The sequence below is a fragment of the Buteo buteo genome, chromosome 22, assembly GCF_964188355.1.
Source record: "Buteo buteo chromosome 22, bButBut1.hap1.1, whole genome shotgun sequence".
In the NCBI taxonomy this organism is placed as follows: Eukaryota; Metazoa; Chordata; class Aves; order Accipitriformes; family Accipitridae; genus Buteo; species Buteo buteo.
The window spans coordinates 8,397,511-8,415,000 of NC_134192.1; the positions used below are offsets into that span (position 1 = coordinate 8,397,511).

The window sequence follows — 17,490 nt, forward strand, 5'->3', positions numbered from 1 at the left end:
CTATGTGCAACTTGACCTTGAGAGCTTCACAGTGATGGTGAGCCAAAAACCCTTCCTTTGAGGGATTCCTGCCCCGAAAGTCCGGCCACCCCTCAGCTGACCTCCTGCGGTCCAGCTCTGACTTCCCTTCAGCAGGATGCAGCCAGTGGGACATGTTTAACTGCTTGTGACTTCATCCAGCAGAGATGTGCTGCGTATAGATTTTCTCTAGCGCCCTGTTTTTCTGTAAACGGGATGAGCATGAGTCAGCCGGTGAAAATTCACCGGGGTGGAGGGATTTGTACCTCTCCCTAGACTTAGCTTCTCAACGGCCCCTGGTCTGCAGAGTGAGAGCCTTCTAAAGGCTGAGGCTTTTTTTCCTAAACTGTTTATTTTTCTGGATGAATAGACTTTCGGCACGGCGGACCTTGGCTGTCATAAATCACTGCTGGGCTCCCCACGTGCGGAGCGGGACTGGCTCGGCGCCAGGGCGGTCGCAACTCTCCTGCCCACGGCGAGAGGAACCGCGGGGCTGCAAACGCCCTGCATCCCTGCATCCCTGCGCTGGGATCCCTGCTGCTGCTGGATGCCTGCAGACCCACCAGCCCGGGCATCCCCAAGGCAGAATAGCTGTTGTGCCTGCGAAGCCTCCGTGCCCCTGGCAGGGGTAGCGAGCCGTGACGGGGTGTCTGAGGCTGAAAACCCACCGGCGTCTTTCAACAGACGCTGAGGCGTGACAAATGGCAAAGCCCGGGATGAATGGCGAGGCTGTTGAAACTGTTATTTGTGCAAATGCTGGAATTTAGGCTCAAAGGAATCGGGGTTTTATGTCCCAATAAATGGAGTGTGAGGAAAAGGGGATAACTGCACAGCCTGCTTTCCAGACCTCTCCTCCCATTCACTGTGCTGCTGTCTGAGTTGCTCTCTTGACCCACGTATGGCCCCAAAACATTGCTTTTCTTTCCTTGCTGGCAGCAACTTCCATTCAGGGGCTTGCAGTTACCTCTGAAGTCAAGCGGATGACTTTCTGAACCGAGGACAGCTAGAGCTTCAGTGTTTGTCTTCCCCTTAGACCCTCCTGAAGCACCTGCAGATACAAACCAGACTGAGCAGACCAAAGCCGGTGGGAGTCTGGTCCTTAACCAGGAGCAGCTACCCCTTCGCTAACCCGCAGCGGCGGTCCGTGAACTCGCCTTTCCCAGCTGCGCCGTGAGCTGCAGCTCTCCGATTCCTGCCGTTACCCACCAAGGGCTACCTCCTGCCCCAGGAGGAACGCTCCTGCTCTTCCTTCTTGCACGTTGTTCGGGTTGTTCAGAAACTTCAGATAGCAGGAGGGTACCTAAAGCATCACGTCTGCGTGTTAGCTGAGTAAGGAGAAGCTGCAGGAATGGGTACTTTCCTCCACATGAGCGCGGAGCTGCAGATTGCATGGGATGTTCTGCTACAGACACCACCCATTTCAAATAAATAGAGGACAAAACTCCTTTCTTTGTATTATGACTAGGATGGTATTTTCAAAAATGCTTAGTGCTTTGCTTGATCCTGCTAATTGCAACATGGCTTCTTTCAGAGCAAAATCCCAAAAGATCAATCTCTAGTCCAGTTTTATAGAAGTATGTAGTAGCCTTGAGTGATTTGTGTTTTGCCTAAGGATGGTGATCTGATCAATTGAACATACTGATACTGCAAACATGTAGGTACTCAAATAGGTGTTTGCGAAAGGGCTTGAATTTGTTCCTTTGTTTCATTTTCTTTTCCCACTGGTCTGCAGTCAGACACAGACAAACAGGCAAAGCAAACAATCTGCGTTTCCACTTGTACAATGGCAGGAAATAGGAACTGAAAGGATAAAAAAAAAAAACTCAAAAAAACTGGACAGAAAAACTGCTTCTGGAGCCTCTTGGGGTTTACAGTTCATGAGGGCTGTGGTACAGATACTTGCAGTAGGGGTGAAAAACTGTCCTTTTCCTCTGGAGATCAAGGTGGTTTGATCTGGTCCCACTGAAATGACTCCTATCCAGCCCTCCCTTCTAGCCAGCAGGGTAGAATTTTAAGTGATTGATAGAAGTTACGTGTTCTAATCTCTTCTCTTGGCTAATGTGTTGCTATTTTAGTATATGGGAAGTCCGCCTGTACCACTGCCAACTTAGTTGTCTTCTATAGTGTTATGAGTTACAGTGATATTTTTGTTTGTTTGTTTAAGCATGTGACCCAAGTAGGGGCCCTGAGAGAAATTCCTGATTATTTATTTTTTTTTAACATCTTACCCCTGGAAAGTCTAAAACTTCATTTAAAAAAACTTTATAAAACTAATATTTTCACTCTAAGTGGAAAATACTGACCCACTTCTGAGGTGAGGGGGGAGAGAGAGAAGCAATGGGAGGAACAGAATGACCTGTTCTGCACAGAAATAGGGCAGCAGTGTTTGCTAGGGGAGGAACTTGTTTTTCACTGAATATTCAACTAATTTTTGCTATATAAATTTGTTAACCTTTACAAAATTATCCTTCTTTGTTTGGAATGCAGTGTAACTTTTTTAAAAATAATTTTTCGTTTCTTTATAAATAGTATATATCTCTAATACTTCTTCATTAATGTAACATGCTTTTGCTTGAAGTGCACTAAGTGTTATTAATTAAATTTTGTTCTTTATGTATCTACGTGCAGACACGTTAGATTTTGCTATTAATGTTTTACAGCCTGAGTTCTGGGGCATGCTAAATAGCATTCAGCTTCATAGCATGGTCTATACTCAAAGTGATAAATCTTAGCTAACTTCTTGGAACATACCTAATCATGGAGTAGAGTGGGAATTAGCATATAGGAGAAACCCCCCCCCCGTAAACCTTGAAGAGCATGTCTTGATTATTTACGGTGTATTAATATTTATGTTGTTCACCACTCTGGCCAGCTGTGGACAAGGGGTGATCATAGTTTGTAGTGTTTAGGTGACACGCTTTGCCTTCCCTGGTAGGAAGACATCTATGGTCAGTTCTGAAGGCAACGTTAAGTTGAGTAAGTCAATCAAGCAGTCCCGTTACAACCGAAGGGACTGACTGGCGGTGTCTGAATTTGGCTAGTCTGAGAGCAACAGAGAGGACTGCCGCAGTCAACTCAGGAGCTCGTTGTGATGCTGCAGTCTGCTGTGTGCTCGTCCTCTCAATAGCGCAGAGTTAACGGCAGAGAAGGGTGTCCAGTTCCCATTTGAAAGGAGGTGTTTATGGGGGATAGATAGGGAAGGGGAAATACAACATTTGGCCATGCTGGCCAAGCGGTTTTGGGTGATACCTAGGACTGTCTGGAAATGGGGTGCCAAATGTGGGGGTGAAAGGGCAGACGTGTTGGATCAACATGGTCAGTGTTTAGGCAGTGCAGCTGGGTTGTGGTTTTATGGAAGTCCTGCATCCTGCACAGCTGGCGTGGAAGCAGTCACTTACAAAGAAAGGAGGGTGTGCTCCAGCTGGGAGATGGAGCTGAGGGCTACCCTAGAGGTGACCTGGAACGAAGCCCAGGCTTCCAAATCTCAGCACCTCCCAGTACCGCAAAGAAGAGAACAACTGCTCTAGGGGAATACGATTCTTTGATTTACGGCCCCAAAATACAACAGACATCCAGAGATGTTGTGACAGAAGTGCCACTAAAACTTTATAATGTCAATCAAAGTAGGCTTTCTGCAGCCTGAGTTGCATGATTAAAAGGATGAAGCTGTAATCAAAATTATAGCTGCATTTCCACCTGGCTGGTGTCTGGAATTCTTCATGGGGGTTTAAAAAAAAAAAAAAAGGAAAAGACTTTCTGAAACTGGTTATTATCTGCCCAAGGCTGATGTGTGTTGTGGTGGGTTGGGTGTTTTGGTTTTGTGTTTTTTGTGTGTGTTAGTTTAAAAAGAAGCAAAACTGTTTCTTTCAACTGGAATCGCTGTGGATTGCATGTTACAGTTTGCACTGAAATGGATCATTTCCGAAATCCAGTGCTAGTATTCAGTGCACGATTGACCCCGAGCTCTGCCTCAGACCATTAACTAACAAAAACAAGCTATAAGCGTCCAAACTCGTAATAACTTCTTCCTTGGAATTTAGTCCTGTCCCATTTCAAGTTTTGCGTTACTGTTGCATGTTTAGCCGGAGAGCTCCAGCCATGCCTGCAGTGAGTTGTCTCCTGTGGTCGTACCAGTTGCTGAGACAAGGATCACAGACTGGTCTCCCTGACAGAGCTCTCCTGTAAACTCTCTTGTTGGGTGACACTTCTCAGCGCCAAAACCCCACAGCCCCAGAGTTGCAAACCCTGTCCACTTGGTTACGTTAGTCGAGACCCCAAGGGACGGCAGGGTGTAAGTCGTGAGCAGCCGCATGCTGTAAAACAGCGGCTGTGTCTAAACCGCAGTGCAAGAGCAGGTTTTACAGCATTATCTGCAGGTTTTATGTTCTTGGGGTCCTCCTCCCTGCCACGCTGAGCCACCGGCGTGCTCTGGGGTGCACGCTGCAGCTGCACGGGAGCTGTGAGCCCACGGTGTGAGCAAGCAAAGCTGGTGTTCCCCGGCTGGCGATGGCAAACGTTGCTCATCTCTTCTGAAGAGCTGGGTCTACGTAGAAAAGTCCTATGTAGGTGGAAAGGGAAACAGAAGGATCGTGACTTTGTTAAGGTCATGTGGAATAGGACATAGGGTTTCCTGGATCCCTATGCGGGGCATTGTTCATTTGATGCATAATCTCTTACAGGCTTTCCTTGTGTTACCAGGATGGAAAGGGTGGAGGGGAGAGGGGCAAAAGGGTGGGGTGCTGTCCTTCGGGGCGCAGAAGGCTGAGCTGGCAGTCTACCAGCAACCGCAGGGCCACGCAGGTTTACCCGAGATGGGCTCAAACTTCAAAGTTCCTAAGTGGGTTTTGAACAGGAAACCTGCTTGCTGAAGTTCCCTTTCAGTAAGAACTTGCAGCAGAACAGCTGTGCCTTCACCTTGCTCCTGAAGGGTGGGTGGCTGCAGCCTGCGTTGGTTATCCCGTAATAAATGTGGCTGCAGCCTGCGCTGGTTATCCCGTAATAAATGTGGCTGCAGCCTGCGTTGGTTATCCCCTAATAAATGTGGCTGCAGCCTGCGCTGGTTATCCCGTAATAAATGTGGCTGCAGCCTGCGCTGGTTATCCCATAATAAATGTGGCTGCAGCCCGCGTTGGTTATCCCGTAATAAATGCTTCTGGGTGAGCAAGACCTCTGGCCTCAAAAGTCCTCCACCTCCAACAGCCGGATCTTGCTCGCAAATACAAACCTTCACTATCCAGAGAAGGGCCCAAGAGTGAAGTTTATGGTATCTACCAGCTTTCTGGCTGACACAGGCGGGCAGTGCTGGGAAGGGTCACCCAGGAGTCCCGCAGCCTTGTGCGGGTGTTGTGAGCCGTTTGTGTTTGTGCACAGCGTAAGTGCAATGCACGTGTGCGTGCCTGATGGCAGAGCGTGTCTGATGCAAAATTGCCCTCCGCCTGGGCACAAAGGTGCAAACTAGCGAGCGTCCAAGGCTTCTGGCATCTGGGAGGTACCCCTGCGTATAGACACCTCGCAGCCTCACCAAAAACGCTGCTTTTTAAGGCAGAGAAAAGCGAGGTCGTGCTTCTGGTTGCGGACAGGACATAGACACAGATGGGGACTTCTGCACAGTCAAAACCACCAGCTTCGTCCTGCCTCGGTATCCTGCAGCAGGCAGTCCCTGTCCTTCACGTGCATTTTTTCCCGCTGCGGTTAAACGGGGACAGCTCCATCAGACAGACCCAGAAACACGTGGACGTTAATGAGCGCCCGTTGCCAAAAAGGAAGCGTGTGATGGGACTGCCGTGGGCTGCCTTGGCATGGTGCGCAGCGCTGGGACAGGACAGCTGGGTTGTGTCGTCTGGACTTGGAATTGTCCGCTTCAAATCTGTCGGATCGCAAGCGCGGAGAGAAGCTGACGGGAGCTGTTTGCCACCCCTCGGAAGAGAGGTCTCTGCAGGGTCTGGGAGGGAAGATGTCAAAGCAAGCTCGCTGCGTGTGACCCGCAGCCTTACAGTCTCAGGTGTGTGTCACCGGGACCGTGGGTCTCTGGTTGTAATCGTGGCACCAGGCCAGGGACTGTCCAAAATTTTTGTTTGGACCTAACAGGAAAAGGTATTGTACGTGACTGACTGCATCGTTTTGTAAATATACTTAACTCATGTAAAGCCCCTTTATCAGCTAATAGCTTGACAGCTAATGCTGATACTCTTGTTTGATGTAAATAGAAAAAAAATACATGTCTTGACCCTCAGTAGAGGGCATAGATAAGTGGTTCCTTTATCAAATTGAGCTAAAAAGGTAAATATACCTCCAACAGAAATAACACGGAGCGATCTGTGCTATTCCATGTGTATCTCCCTGCAGAGATAATGCACGGTTGGAGCTCATCAGAACCAGATCTTTGGCATAAAGCATCTTCCACAAATGTGGCTGCAATGAGCAGTATGCAGATTTGAAAAATTTGTATGCTGGCTCCAGGTTTGCTGATTGTTACTGTAGTGACTAACTGGCAACTGCAGCAGACTTTATGCAGAAATATTTTCTGGAGGAGACAAGGAATTTAGCTGGACTCAAAGCTAATGGTAGAATTTCTTCCAGCTTGGATACCTCATCAAAATGTAGGCAGGAACTTCAACTTCAGAAAGTCATTGAGCTTTAGAATTGTTCATGTGTAAGCTCTGTATGAACTTGATGATAGCATTTAACGCTGTATTCTTGGGTAGGAATATGGGTGACTTGCAGATGGCTGTGGGATGTTTTGGCTGCATTCTCCGGAGTTGAAACCTGCTCTCAAACGGAGCATTTAGGTGAAAAATGAAACCTTTTGTTAGGGAAGTGGGCCCACAGACCATTCCTGCCTTCTGCCCAGTTTCTGAGGAAATGTGCAATGGAGGATTTTGAATCCCCACAGGCTGATTCCCTTTAGTGATCTGGGAAGGATCGGCAGCGGCGGATTGCACGGAGGGCTGGGAGGGCAATGCCCCGTTGTTCTTCCTCACGTTTTGAGTTAAATCAAAAAGGATGAACTTCAGCATGTCTCGTCACTGGAAGTAAGTGAATCTGTTGATCCGATTTGGTTGGGAAACAGTTAAAACAGCCAGTTGCTCCTAGGAGCTTTAAACAAAAATCAAAACACCACCTTTCTCAAAACAATTCAAACATACTCAACCTTGTGGCTTCAGCAGAAGTAGCAATGTGTGAGTTCCCATGAACTCTGGCTAACCTCTGAGATTTATTGATAAATGAAAAAAATAAGGGGCCAGGCCCTGAAACCTTTCCTTACTTAGGCACTAGAGTCAGTGTGTTAACAAGAAGCCCAGGGCTGGGTTCAGGAGGTTTACTGCTTTTAGAGATGCCAAGGAAAACGAACTCGAAACAGTTTGAAAAACCAACGTAAAGGCGAGAAACCTGTGATTTTTGTGCTGAGCTGCCAGCACAGTTGTGGTCTGTGCATTAAAGCAAGTGTAATGTGGAGCACGTTACCCTGCTGAGATAAGCTGCAAAGGCATTAGTGGTTCTTCTCCACATGAACACCCGTGGTCTCTGAAAGCTTCAGCCCTCTTAGCGTGGAGTCTTGCAATAGCACACGCGCTTTTTTGGGTGGTGATGCTGAGTTCGGTAGGGTGCCAGTGTGCAACCACTGCTTACAGGGACTGCTGGTGTTTGGGTGAGCTGTTGGGTGGCTTTGCTTCAGCCCCCCCTTTTTTTTTGTAACTAGCTGAATAGACAGTGAAGTTCTGAGGGGGAGAAGGAATAAAATTTAGGAAGTCTCCAGGGTTCTCTGATTATTTTGTCTCCACTGGCTGAACCTTTTCCTTTGGCAGTATTTAAAGGGAAGTTTTATTTGTGTATGTTGGGATGATGTCAGGGGTAAGGACAAATGATGGTGTGTGTTATGTAATTCTGCCACATTGTTTATTGCATACATTAGCAGGTGCAGGGACTTTTGAGATGTATTGCTCTATGATAATGATGAATCCTTTACTTTGGGAAAATGTACAACTGTAATCAAAAATAAATCTGCCGAGATGGCAGTAAAATTAGTATCTCATGATGAAAATGTTTTTATATAGATATATAGCTGTAGATATATATTTAGCTATAATCTCCAAGATACTTTTTTTTTTATACACACTTTTAAACTTATTCATCCCTTTTAGGTAATTGATGAAAGGCAGATGTAAATATATAGATATGTTTACACCTTTTCATGAGGTTAACCTGCAGCCCTCTGCATTACCCTGCACAAACTTGTCCTGGTAGGGGAAGATGAGGTTCTTCAGCTTAATGCAACAAAGAAACCTGGAAGAGTCTTTCCAAAAGGTGTGATAACAGTTGTTGAAAATAAATTGTTATGAGTTGACAATTAGAGCAAACCAACAGGAATGAGTTTTTAGTGCTCCTTTCAGCCTCTTGAGAAGGGTTCAGATTCTCAGGTTTATTGAACCGCTCTCTGTTTTGCTCCAGGATAAAGAGACCTAAAAGAACATAAAGGTGTGAAGTGTGTGTAGTTAACAGAATTTACTTCCATGTAAAGGCTGCTTTACCCAGTTGGAGAGTATTTATTGCAGGTGAGCCTGTGCAGAGGGATGGTTGGATGCGACCCTACGTGTTTCCCTCAGGCTAGTAGTAACTTTGCACGGTGTGAGGAAGGTAGGGCACTGAGACAAGGCACAGGGCATGATCCTGCCCTCTCTGCACGGACTAACCTCCTCCCGTCCAGCAGGCAGCCCAGTTGCAGACATGGGAGCTTTTAGGAGTGCAGGAGCAGGATCGAGTTGTGCATCTCGGTTAATAGGGACACATTTGTTGGGCAAAGCTGAATCCTGACCCACAAAACAAAAGGGCTTGCTGTTTTCTTTCCCATAAATGCTAATTATCCAAACCTTTTTGGGACGATTCAGTATTTTCATTTGTAATGGTGAAAGTGAGTGAGGGCAGCAGGTTTGCATGCAGTGGAAATAACTGTGGCTGCAAAATAACAGATGCCTGTTATACAGAGGGACAATTTGACCAGGTATCATGCTTTGAAATCAAAACTGAATGCCAAGCCTTTCCCCCTTCCTTATTCTGATGAATATTCAATATCAAGTGCGATGCTAGCGTAGGATTGATTGATTGATTTTTTTTTTTTTCAGTCAAGAAGCACATCTCTGTGCTTCACTGTAATTATGAAAATCAGTGTTGATTCTTGACGCCATCCTTTGCAGAATGTCCAGCAACCCAAGAGAGACTCATCGTTTCGATGGGTTGGTCGCCTGCGATGTGTGCTGGCCGGAGACGTGGAATTATCAGTGTACTTGACTCCAGACAAACTTTGGAGTTAAGTCAGGGTGCCAGCGTGTCTAGCATGACTGTATTTTGTGGAAGGCCCCTCTCTGGCTATATTGCCAAGACATTCAATGCCTGGAAACATTTGCAAACAATGGCCTCCAACAAAGGAGCCGTGGCTGTGCAGAGGAAGCTCGCTCACGGGGATTGACGTCAGCTGGGATGGATGCTGACCAAACACCAGCATCTGTTGGGCTATAACACTCCTCGCTGCCCAGCTGCTCTCGGCCACGGTGGCGTGTGTGCTGTGGGCCTGGTGAGGGTGTGCCCTGTTCGTCTTCCTCCCAAAGTCTGTGATAATACAGAAATCCTATCATTCTGGTTTATGAGAAAAAGCTTTGCAATCCCAGGAGCGCTTCCGCGGAAAGAGGACACTTATAAATATACAAAAACTCAGCAGGATTTAGTTTTCTGTAAAAGAAAACATGACTGTGACATATCGCCTGAGAACGAGGAATCATTTTTCTTTGATGCAAAACTGCTTAGTCTTAGAAATAACACTAGTATGCAATTTTGTGCAGATAGGACCTGGGTTTTAAAATGACATCAACCTAGCTTTTAATTTTGCAGGTGTAAATTGCACCTGCAAATCATTTTGTCTGCAAACTGCAGCATTTCATATTTGATTTCCTGATTTCCTATGGCTTACTTAACAGGTGTCAGTTAGTTATTTCGATATACAGCTTTGCAGGCACTACTATTTCAGGAGCAAAATTGCAGTCTCAAAGCTTCAAACCCATTTCTGAACATTTGATGGAAGTGAGAAGTTAGGACGTGTAGCCAAGCCACTGTTCATACAAATCTTCTGATACTATCCTCCAGTATGAGATTAGTGTTGGTTTTCACGGCAAAAGACTGCATCTACGGCATCTGTTGAGCAACTTGATCTAGCCAAAAAACTGTGCAATTTACATCAAGATTCCTCATTGTGTTTCTAATATACATTCTTGTGAACCGCATTTTGTCAGTCTCGGTATCAAGTTTTCTCTTTTAATAGCTTTATTCCCTATTACCTCCCTTTTCCTAGCTTTGTTTTCAAAAACTAGCCGCTTACCTAGTCTAAAATTAGCAGTTGTCTGTTGCTTAATAGTGAACTTGGGGGTGTGGGCATTTCACTAGTGAAGTGTGTGTATGTATGTACACGCAGTCAAAGCCTTGAGAGAGTTCCTCCCCACCACCATAGAAGATTACGTTTTAAATACAAAGCCTCTGCATGCTTTTTGGGAGGCAGCTGAGGTATAGTTAACTCAGCTGCAGTAAGAATTTAAAAACCCAAGCATTTCACAGTAAAAAGTCTTTTTTTTTAAAAAAACAAAAAACCACCAAAAAAAACAAACCCAAGAAAGTCCATACAGCTTTAGTTTCTTGGCAGCCGCATGCAGGTTGCCAGATTGATGCACTGAAACCCAGAGTTTTCTCTTTGTCCCGAGGTGAGGCAGAACATGTCGGGTGGGGAGGTGGGGACGGTGCCAGCTGCCCAGCACCTTGTTTCCCCAGCACGCATCAGCCCTGGGTTGCAGGACAAGAAGTTTGTTCTGATTAGGTCACCCTGGGCCTCTGCTGAGATTTTCTAGAACAGGAGGCTCGGACGGTGGCAACCCGTGTTGAACAGGAGTTGGATGGAGACCCATGAACTCACGCCGTGTTGTCTTCTGACAGCAGATGTCTCCCAGCGTTGCTGCTTACTTTGGGCTAAAGGGGGAAATTCAACCCTGCAAAGGTTAAATCAGTTAACTTTAGAGCATGGTAAGGGTATGGGTCTGATAACACATCACCAAACTTTACCTTGGTAGTTTTGTGTCACTGAAAGGTTGTTGATAGGTGATTGAAAGCAAGTACTCAAGCCCAGTTGTTATATGCCTAATTTGTTACTGTATACATAGCTTGCATATGTGCTTTACTTACAATCTTTTGTTATTTTAACAGGGTCGCCATGTTAAGACTGGGCAGCTAGCAGCAATCAAAGTGATGAATGTTACTGAGGTGAGTGCAAAACCAAAAATGAAGAAGTTGTTGCGAAGGTGCAAGGAAACATAAATAATCAGATCGTGAGAAGGCAGATAGCTTATAAAAGACAATCCAGTGGTATAAATGATGGTTGCTGAGCACCGGTTTGTGTTTTATAAAGTACTGAGAAGTGTTAATACAAGGAGATTTTTCAATTGTACCTGACCAATGGTGACAAAGCAATAAGGGAATGCATTGCCATATATTTTGATGGTCTATAATAACAAAGAGGAGAACTCTCTTCCTGCTTATTGCTAGTTGATTATCTGTTTCCAGAGATAGCAAGTAAAAGATTTCCTGTAGCTCTGCACTGCCCCTGCTGTGTTTCATCACATCCTCTCCCCTCGCGTGCCAGCCATTCCTCAGAGTAGCTACCCTGACAGCTAGCAAGCAGGAACATGTTAGAAATGCAAATGTAGCACTTTTTTATTGTTATTTGACAGATGAGAGAAGGAGACAGCTTAATTGGCACTGTCGCTGCTCACATTTATAAAGTGGTGTCAGTGCTGGAACAGGCTGTCGAAAAAGTTGCTAAGTATTAATTTTTGTTTCTCCTTTTTAAGAGCGCAGCTAGTAGCGAAGCAGCTTGCCTCCTTGAGACCATGTTAGCCTGGGCCCCACAAAGGCTGGGGAGACTGCCTGCTGCTGCTTCTCCAGTTTACTGGAATTCTGTGGTTTGGTAGGATGCACCTAGTCTCGCTGGAGACCAGCTTCCCATTCTGTCGCTCTGGCAGCGTAGGTACGGAGTACAAAACTCCAAGAAAAAGTCTTCTTGCGACACTGTGGAAGGGTTATCACCTGAAATGAAAAACAGGGCCAAGTCCTCTGGGCCGAGCCTGCCAGCGGTACATCTACACGTGGTGTTTTGGGCAAGCACAAGCAAGCCTTGCCTGCGTTTTCCTATGTCTTTGGTTGTCTTGGAAGACGGCAGAACAAGTTGGTGTCTGCGTGGGCCGTGTCACGTAGAGCAGGTCCAGGACAGGTCTCTCCTCTGATGGTGTCGGAATCCAGCCCTGAGCAGCAAGTGATCTCAGTTGCACGTTGTTTTTTTTGAACTTAGATGTTACTGTAATGCTTTTACAAAGCCTGTCTGAGGGATGGTTTGGCTGTGGCTGCTCCCTTGTCAAATACGCATGCCTAGTTGAATCGCCGGTTTTGCTCTTCTCTGTGCACAGAGGAGGGTGCATTTTTTAAGTGAGTGCTACATTAGATTGGTGGCATTTTTTGCTTTTAGCTCTGTAGGTACTTATATCATCAGGTGCTTTGGTTTTAAAAAATGGCAGTCACCAGACATGAAGCTGCTGGATTTTGGAAGGGAGAGGGGATAGGGTTTGGGTCGCAGACAGATTCCTGAGATCAGAGCACCTCCGTGCTTTGACAGAGGAGCTGACAGGACAGATCCTGGCAGGGACTCAGAAGTGATCCAGAGCTTCCGTATGGACCGCTTTCATGCTCTGCTGGGGCAGTCAACAGCGTGTGAGGGGTGGCCAAATGTGTCACTCGTGGGCTGTCATGTTAACAGCAGTGACAGTCCCTTCCTTGATGAAACAATTGAAGCAAAAACTGCAGGAAGGGAACCTTGGAAAGATTTCCTTCCCTTTGCTATACATAACACCATCTCCTTTGTATGTAAGCAACAAACTGTAGCATCCAGTAATGCCTGCTTGCTTGGAAACAAAATTTAAATGGAGGACAACCTTGTGGTCCAGCTTCAGGAATTCACATTGCTAGACTTGTGTGATTCTGGGAACAAAACCCGGCCGTTTAGGTCTGATTTGCTGCTTCCTTTGAGGCTAGGGAGCCAGTATCATACTGGGGAACCTGTCCTGTTGCTTGAGGGGCAATGATGACAGATCATGCTGTTTTCATGTTGAGTCACTTAATACGAAAGCAGTTGTGACGGTTTGAGAGTTGAGAGGTGAGCACGTTGGTGCAGCCACCTGGGGGGGTTTTCCCTGGTGCTCTTCCCCCACTAAGCCCCGAACAAATCCAGTTCAGCTCTACTCGCGTGCTTCTGCTTTCTGACCTTGGTGCAGGGTGAGCGCAAGCCTTTCTGCCGTTATTTCTACTTTCTTAACGCGGGGTCGGCTGTGTTCCCGCTGCTAGGGCATGGTCTGGTGGACCCGGAGGCAGTCCATCGCTTCGTAACTGGTTTCCTCTGCCCTGGGGTTGTCCTCTCCTCGGCCACCCCATCTCGCAGCGCGGTGCGTTACGGTAAACCCCGACTGCTTTCGGCGCAGCAGGGTGGGGTTGGCAGCTGCGGTCTCGACCGAGCCCTTCGCGTCACCTCGGTGCAAATTCCCAGACCGCTTGGGGTGAGCCACGTTGGCTGTGAGAAACGGGGTTACTGCTGGCCTCCTCGGCTGGTCTGGCTGGCCAGGGACCGTGCCGCTGGTCTCTCGTAGTGCAGGGTAGATAGGGGGGTGGAAACCAGTGCACTCCTGCTCTGCAGTTGCAGCAGGTAGGAGCATGAGTATGGCTGAGACTGATGCTGTACATGTCCAGGGTCTCTCTGAAGCTCAGTTCTCCTGTAAAATAGCAATAGCTTTTCTCTGCTTCACAGCATTTGGTTTACTGAAGCCTCTCGCGGCAGTAGTGGGTCCTAACTGTAATGTAGAAATCCTTTCAATCTCCAGAATTTCAGTGTCATAAATTCAGAGCCTGTTAAGGATTCGGTATTTCTCTTGCATTGTTAGTCTGCTCAGGTCGAAGTTATTTTCTGATCCTTTGGTCTTGAAAAGCTAGCTTGAGGCATTAAATAAAGTCTTTAAAATATTGAAATCCTAGTCTCCAATGTCCTGCCTATAAATTGCACCTGAGAGCAACATCTCGCATGGAGTTTGGCTTGTGAGAAATGGAAGCTGTCATAGTAAACCTGCTTGAATGAGACAGGAGGCTCCTAGTCCCTGTGGCCATTTTCATCTTTGGGTGGTTATATGATCTGATTAGTGCTGCACAGGGAGCAGTTTTCTTAAGGAGTGAAAACTTCATGTGGTAGAAAACAGGAAGGTGAAAAAATAAAATCAAGACGAATGCAGTCTTTTTCCCTCCACCTGTCTCCAACAAAAGTGGAGAAGAGCTGAATGCCTGGATTGACCTTGTGATTTGTGTACATGCTTAGAGGACTCCCCAGTTCAAGGCTCCAGTAGATCCCTCTCATTCAAAGTGGGACAAATCCAGTGGCTGAGTTTGACAGAGCCCCGTGCCAGTGTAGGTTGGTGGTGGTTTGGTCACTAACCTGCTCAGTAATAGGCCAGTGCTGTCCGACTTGGGAGGGGATGGGACTGAACAAGAATATCTCATATCCTAGGGGTCTGAGCTACTTCCTTGGTACTTGGATATTCTGCAGTGGGTTTCCCTCCCCCAGCATCGTGTTTTCATCGCTGGAAAATTTAAGCTCAGAAGTCTTTCATCTGACGTTTCATCATAACCCATACGTTTCTGCCGAAAGCTTCTGATTCACCAAATCTCTGTTTTATTTTCCAGCGAGAAATCATTTCATCAGAAATCCCCTGACCAGCTCCAGCTGGGATTGTTCAGCCCTAAGATCTGGGGCACACCGAGAGCTGAGCAAATCTGCCCTTCGCTGTCCTGAGCTGCAGCCCTGGGCCAGTTTCTTAAGAGCGGCAGCGGGACGCGGTGGTCCTTGCGGGATCCTCTGGACATCTGTCAGGAATCGCTGCCGTGTCACGCTGCGGGGGGGTTTGGGGGGAGCCCTCTGAGGTGGTTGAAGGGGAGCTGATGGCTGTGTGCACTCATGTGTCTCTCCACGCCGGCTCGGCTTTCTGTTATCTGACGGTGCCAAGCAGGCAGAGCGCTTGCGGAGAGATTGGATTCTTGCTGCTCTGCTCTTCAGCTATCGGTACAGGTGATCAAAGAGCTCTTCTGCAGCAGGTCGTTCTCCCTCTGTCCTTGCTTCCAGTCTTTCCAGATAGCAAAATAACATTTAAATGAGAAACTTGTCATTAGAACTGCCCCGGTACTACAGGGTCTCTTGGTGGAGTATTTATCAGCTGATGATCTTGTTTCCATTTGAGGTCAGAGGCGTGTGCTTTCTAGTTCTTTGCTTCCTAATGTCACTGCAGATAGGCCCACGTCTTCAAAAATAGCCTTTGATCATGAACCTGTCATCTTTGTGCATGCAGCCATCTGTGCCCAGAAACAGGCTGGTTTGTGAAAGCAAACAGCTTTTTGCACCTGCAGATCTGCGAGCTTGTTTCCTCTTCTTAAGCAGCATGATTTATGAGCAGGTTTCTAGACCCCTGGGAGTTGTGGCTGATGGTAACACTGACAAGAGGGGTGGTGGAAAGTGGAAATCTTGAGCGTGTGCATGCACTGAAAAGTTGAGGGTGCTTTTGTCCCCAGTCACCCCGCCTGAAGGATGGATGTAGCACTGAGGCTTAGCAAGTCCAGGTTCAGTTCTTGGCTGGGCCTCACACATGGCCCATGGGACAGAATTGCTCGCATTTACTCTTTTGCCGTGGTTTCTCCATGTGAAATAGAGCAATTTTTCCAAAACTCACTCAAGCACTGGGAAGACAGAGTACTTTTTGTCTGTGAAATGCTCACCCGCTGTCTGTGTAGCCCTTTACCTTACAGACTGACTGATGTTTGAAGTCACGTCTCTGGCTTTGGAGGGTGCAAGAAGTTTGGCTCAGAGGATTTCTGCTCAGCAGTGGTGGGCTCAGCAGGGAAGTCCGCTGTCCAGTCTAAGTGGTGTCTTCCCAAGGCACTCATCCTGTACCTGAGAAGTGTACAGCAGTGTCTACGGGCAAGGATAGGCAAGGGAAGAAGGGGCGGGTGCAGGGAGGGAGCAGGTTCCAGCCTTCTGGATAAATAGATAAGGACGTGAGATAAAGCAGGAATTGGATCATCTTGCTGGTAATGGGAAAGGAGCATTACACATGTGCAGCGACTCTTTGCTCTTGCCAGTGGGTGTAGAAGAGACTACCAGGTATTCCAGCTATGTCCACAAACAGGCACGTGCTGATCTTTGTTGTAAAAACACGGAGGCGAGATTGCAGGGGAATAGAAAGTACTCGGGTAAGAGCTGTGCCAGCATGGTTCCAACATCCAGCAAATTAATGGGGTGAAGGAAGAAGAGCTGAAAAAGAGGCAACAGCTTTGGGGAAGTGGTTGAGATCTGCCAGCTCCCCGAGGGGAACTCTGTGAAAGCTGCAGGCTGGTGCTGAGGGCATAGCAGGGAAGCTTTTTGGTCAGGCTCCACCAGTGCAAAGTTCATGCAGACGGGCAGAGTTAAAAATCCCCAAAACGTTAAGATCTGAAGAGATCTTAAGTAACTTGGGGAAGGCCTTGACCAAAGATTAATGTTGCCCCTCCGCATGCTTGGTTGCCCTAGCAAAGGAGCGGGCAGGATGCAGGAGGGACAGCAGGGAGGGAAGGGAGTCCTCCCTGTTTGTCCCGCTTTCTGGTAACGGATCTTTAGGGAAGAAACTCAGTGACCGGACCCTTGTGGTCAGGTCCAGGACCACGGTTCCCATGTCCTTCTTCTCTGCCTTCTCCTCACCTGCCTGTTTCCACCCTTTCACATGGGCTGTCTGGAGTCCCAAAGGGAGCAGAGCCTTGTTTCCCCCCACAGAAAGCATCAGCAGGAGCTCTGAGCTCCCTTTGATTGTGCCCTGGCCACGTGCAGAGAGAAATAGGACCTCGTCACGGAGGATGTCCTGCATGCCGTCTGGGAGTCAGCTCTGACTTCTCTTGGAGACTCCAGGTGCTGCCCCAGGCTCCTCCTTACCCTCGCTAATTAAGTCATACAACATCCAGGGCTGTATCAAGCTGAGGACTAAGGGTCCTCCTTTCTCCTTAATTGCAAACAAAAGAGAAACGAAATATCTAGTGTAATGTGTGCAGCTTGAGAGCCTGTGTTCAACAAAGGGGCTGTTCTGAAACCTGAAATAGCTCCATTTGCTTCAAGTGGAGTTATTTTACATTTCCCATTTCCTAAAGCTTGAGACAGTGAGGCTTTGGTCTGGTAACATGTCTCCTGTGGATTGATGTTACTGGGGAAAACTTATTGGTCCCTTCTGTTGGGATTGATTTTTATGTGGTTGGGTTTAATAAGACGCATCATATGCATATGCTTGAGAGAATTTGATGTCAGCCTGTCAGGCTTTAATGTTTTGCTACAGGTAG

At 47.2% G+C, this 17,490-nt stretch overlaps 1 protein-coding gene across 3 annotated transcripts in view; it reads left to right on the forward strand.

The window, feature by feature from the left end:
• The window catches only part of NRK (Nik related kinase), a 109,648-nt gene that overhangs the window by 23,921 nt on the left and 68,237 nt on the right, over positions 1-17,490 (forward strand). For all 3 annotated transcript variants that reach the window (XM_075054523.1, XM_075054524.1, XM_075054525.1), the window contains exon 3: positions 11,257-11,313. In XM_075054523.1, coding sequence (XP_074910624.1) covers positions 11,257-11,313 — 57 coding nt within the window. The remainder of the gene's footprint in view (positions 1-11,256; positions 11,314-17,490) is intronic.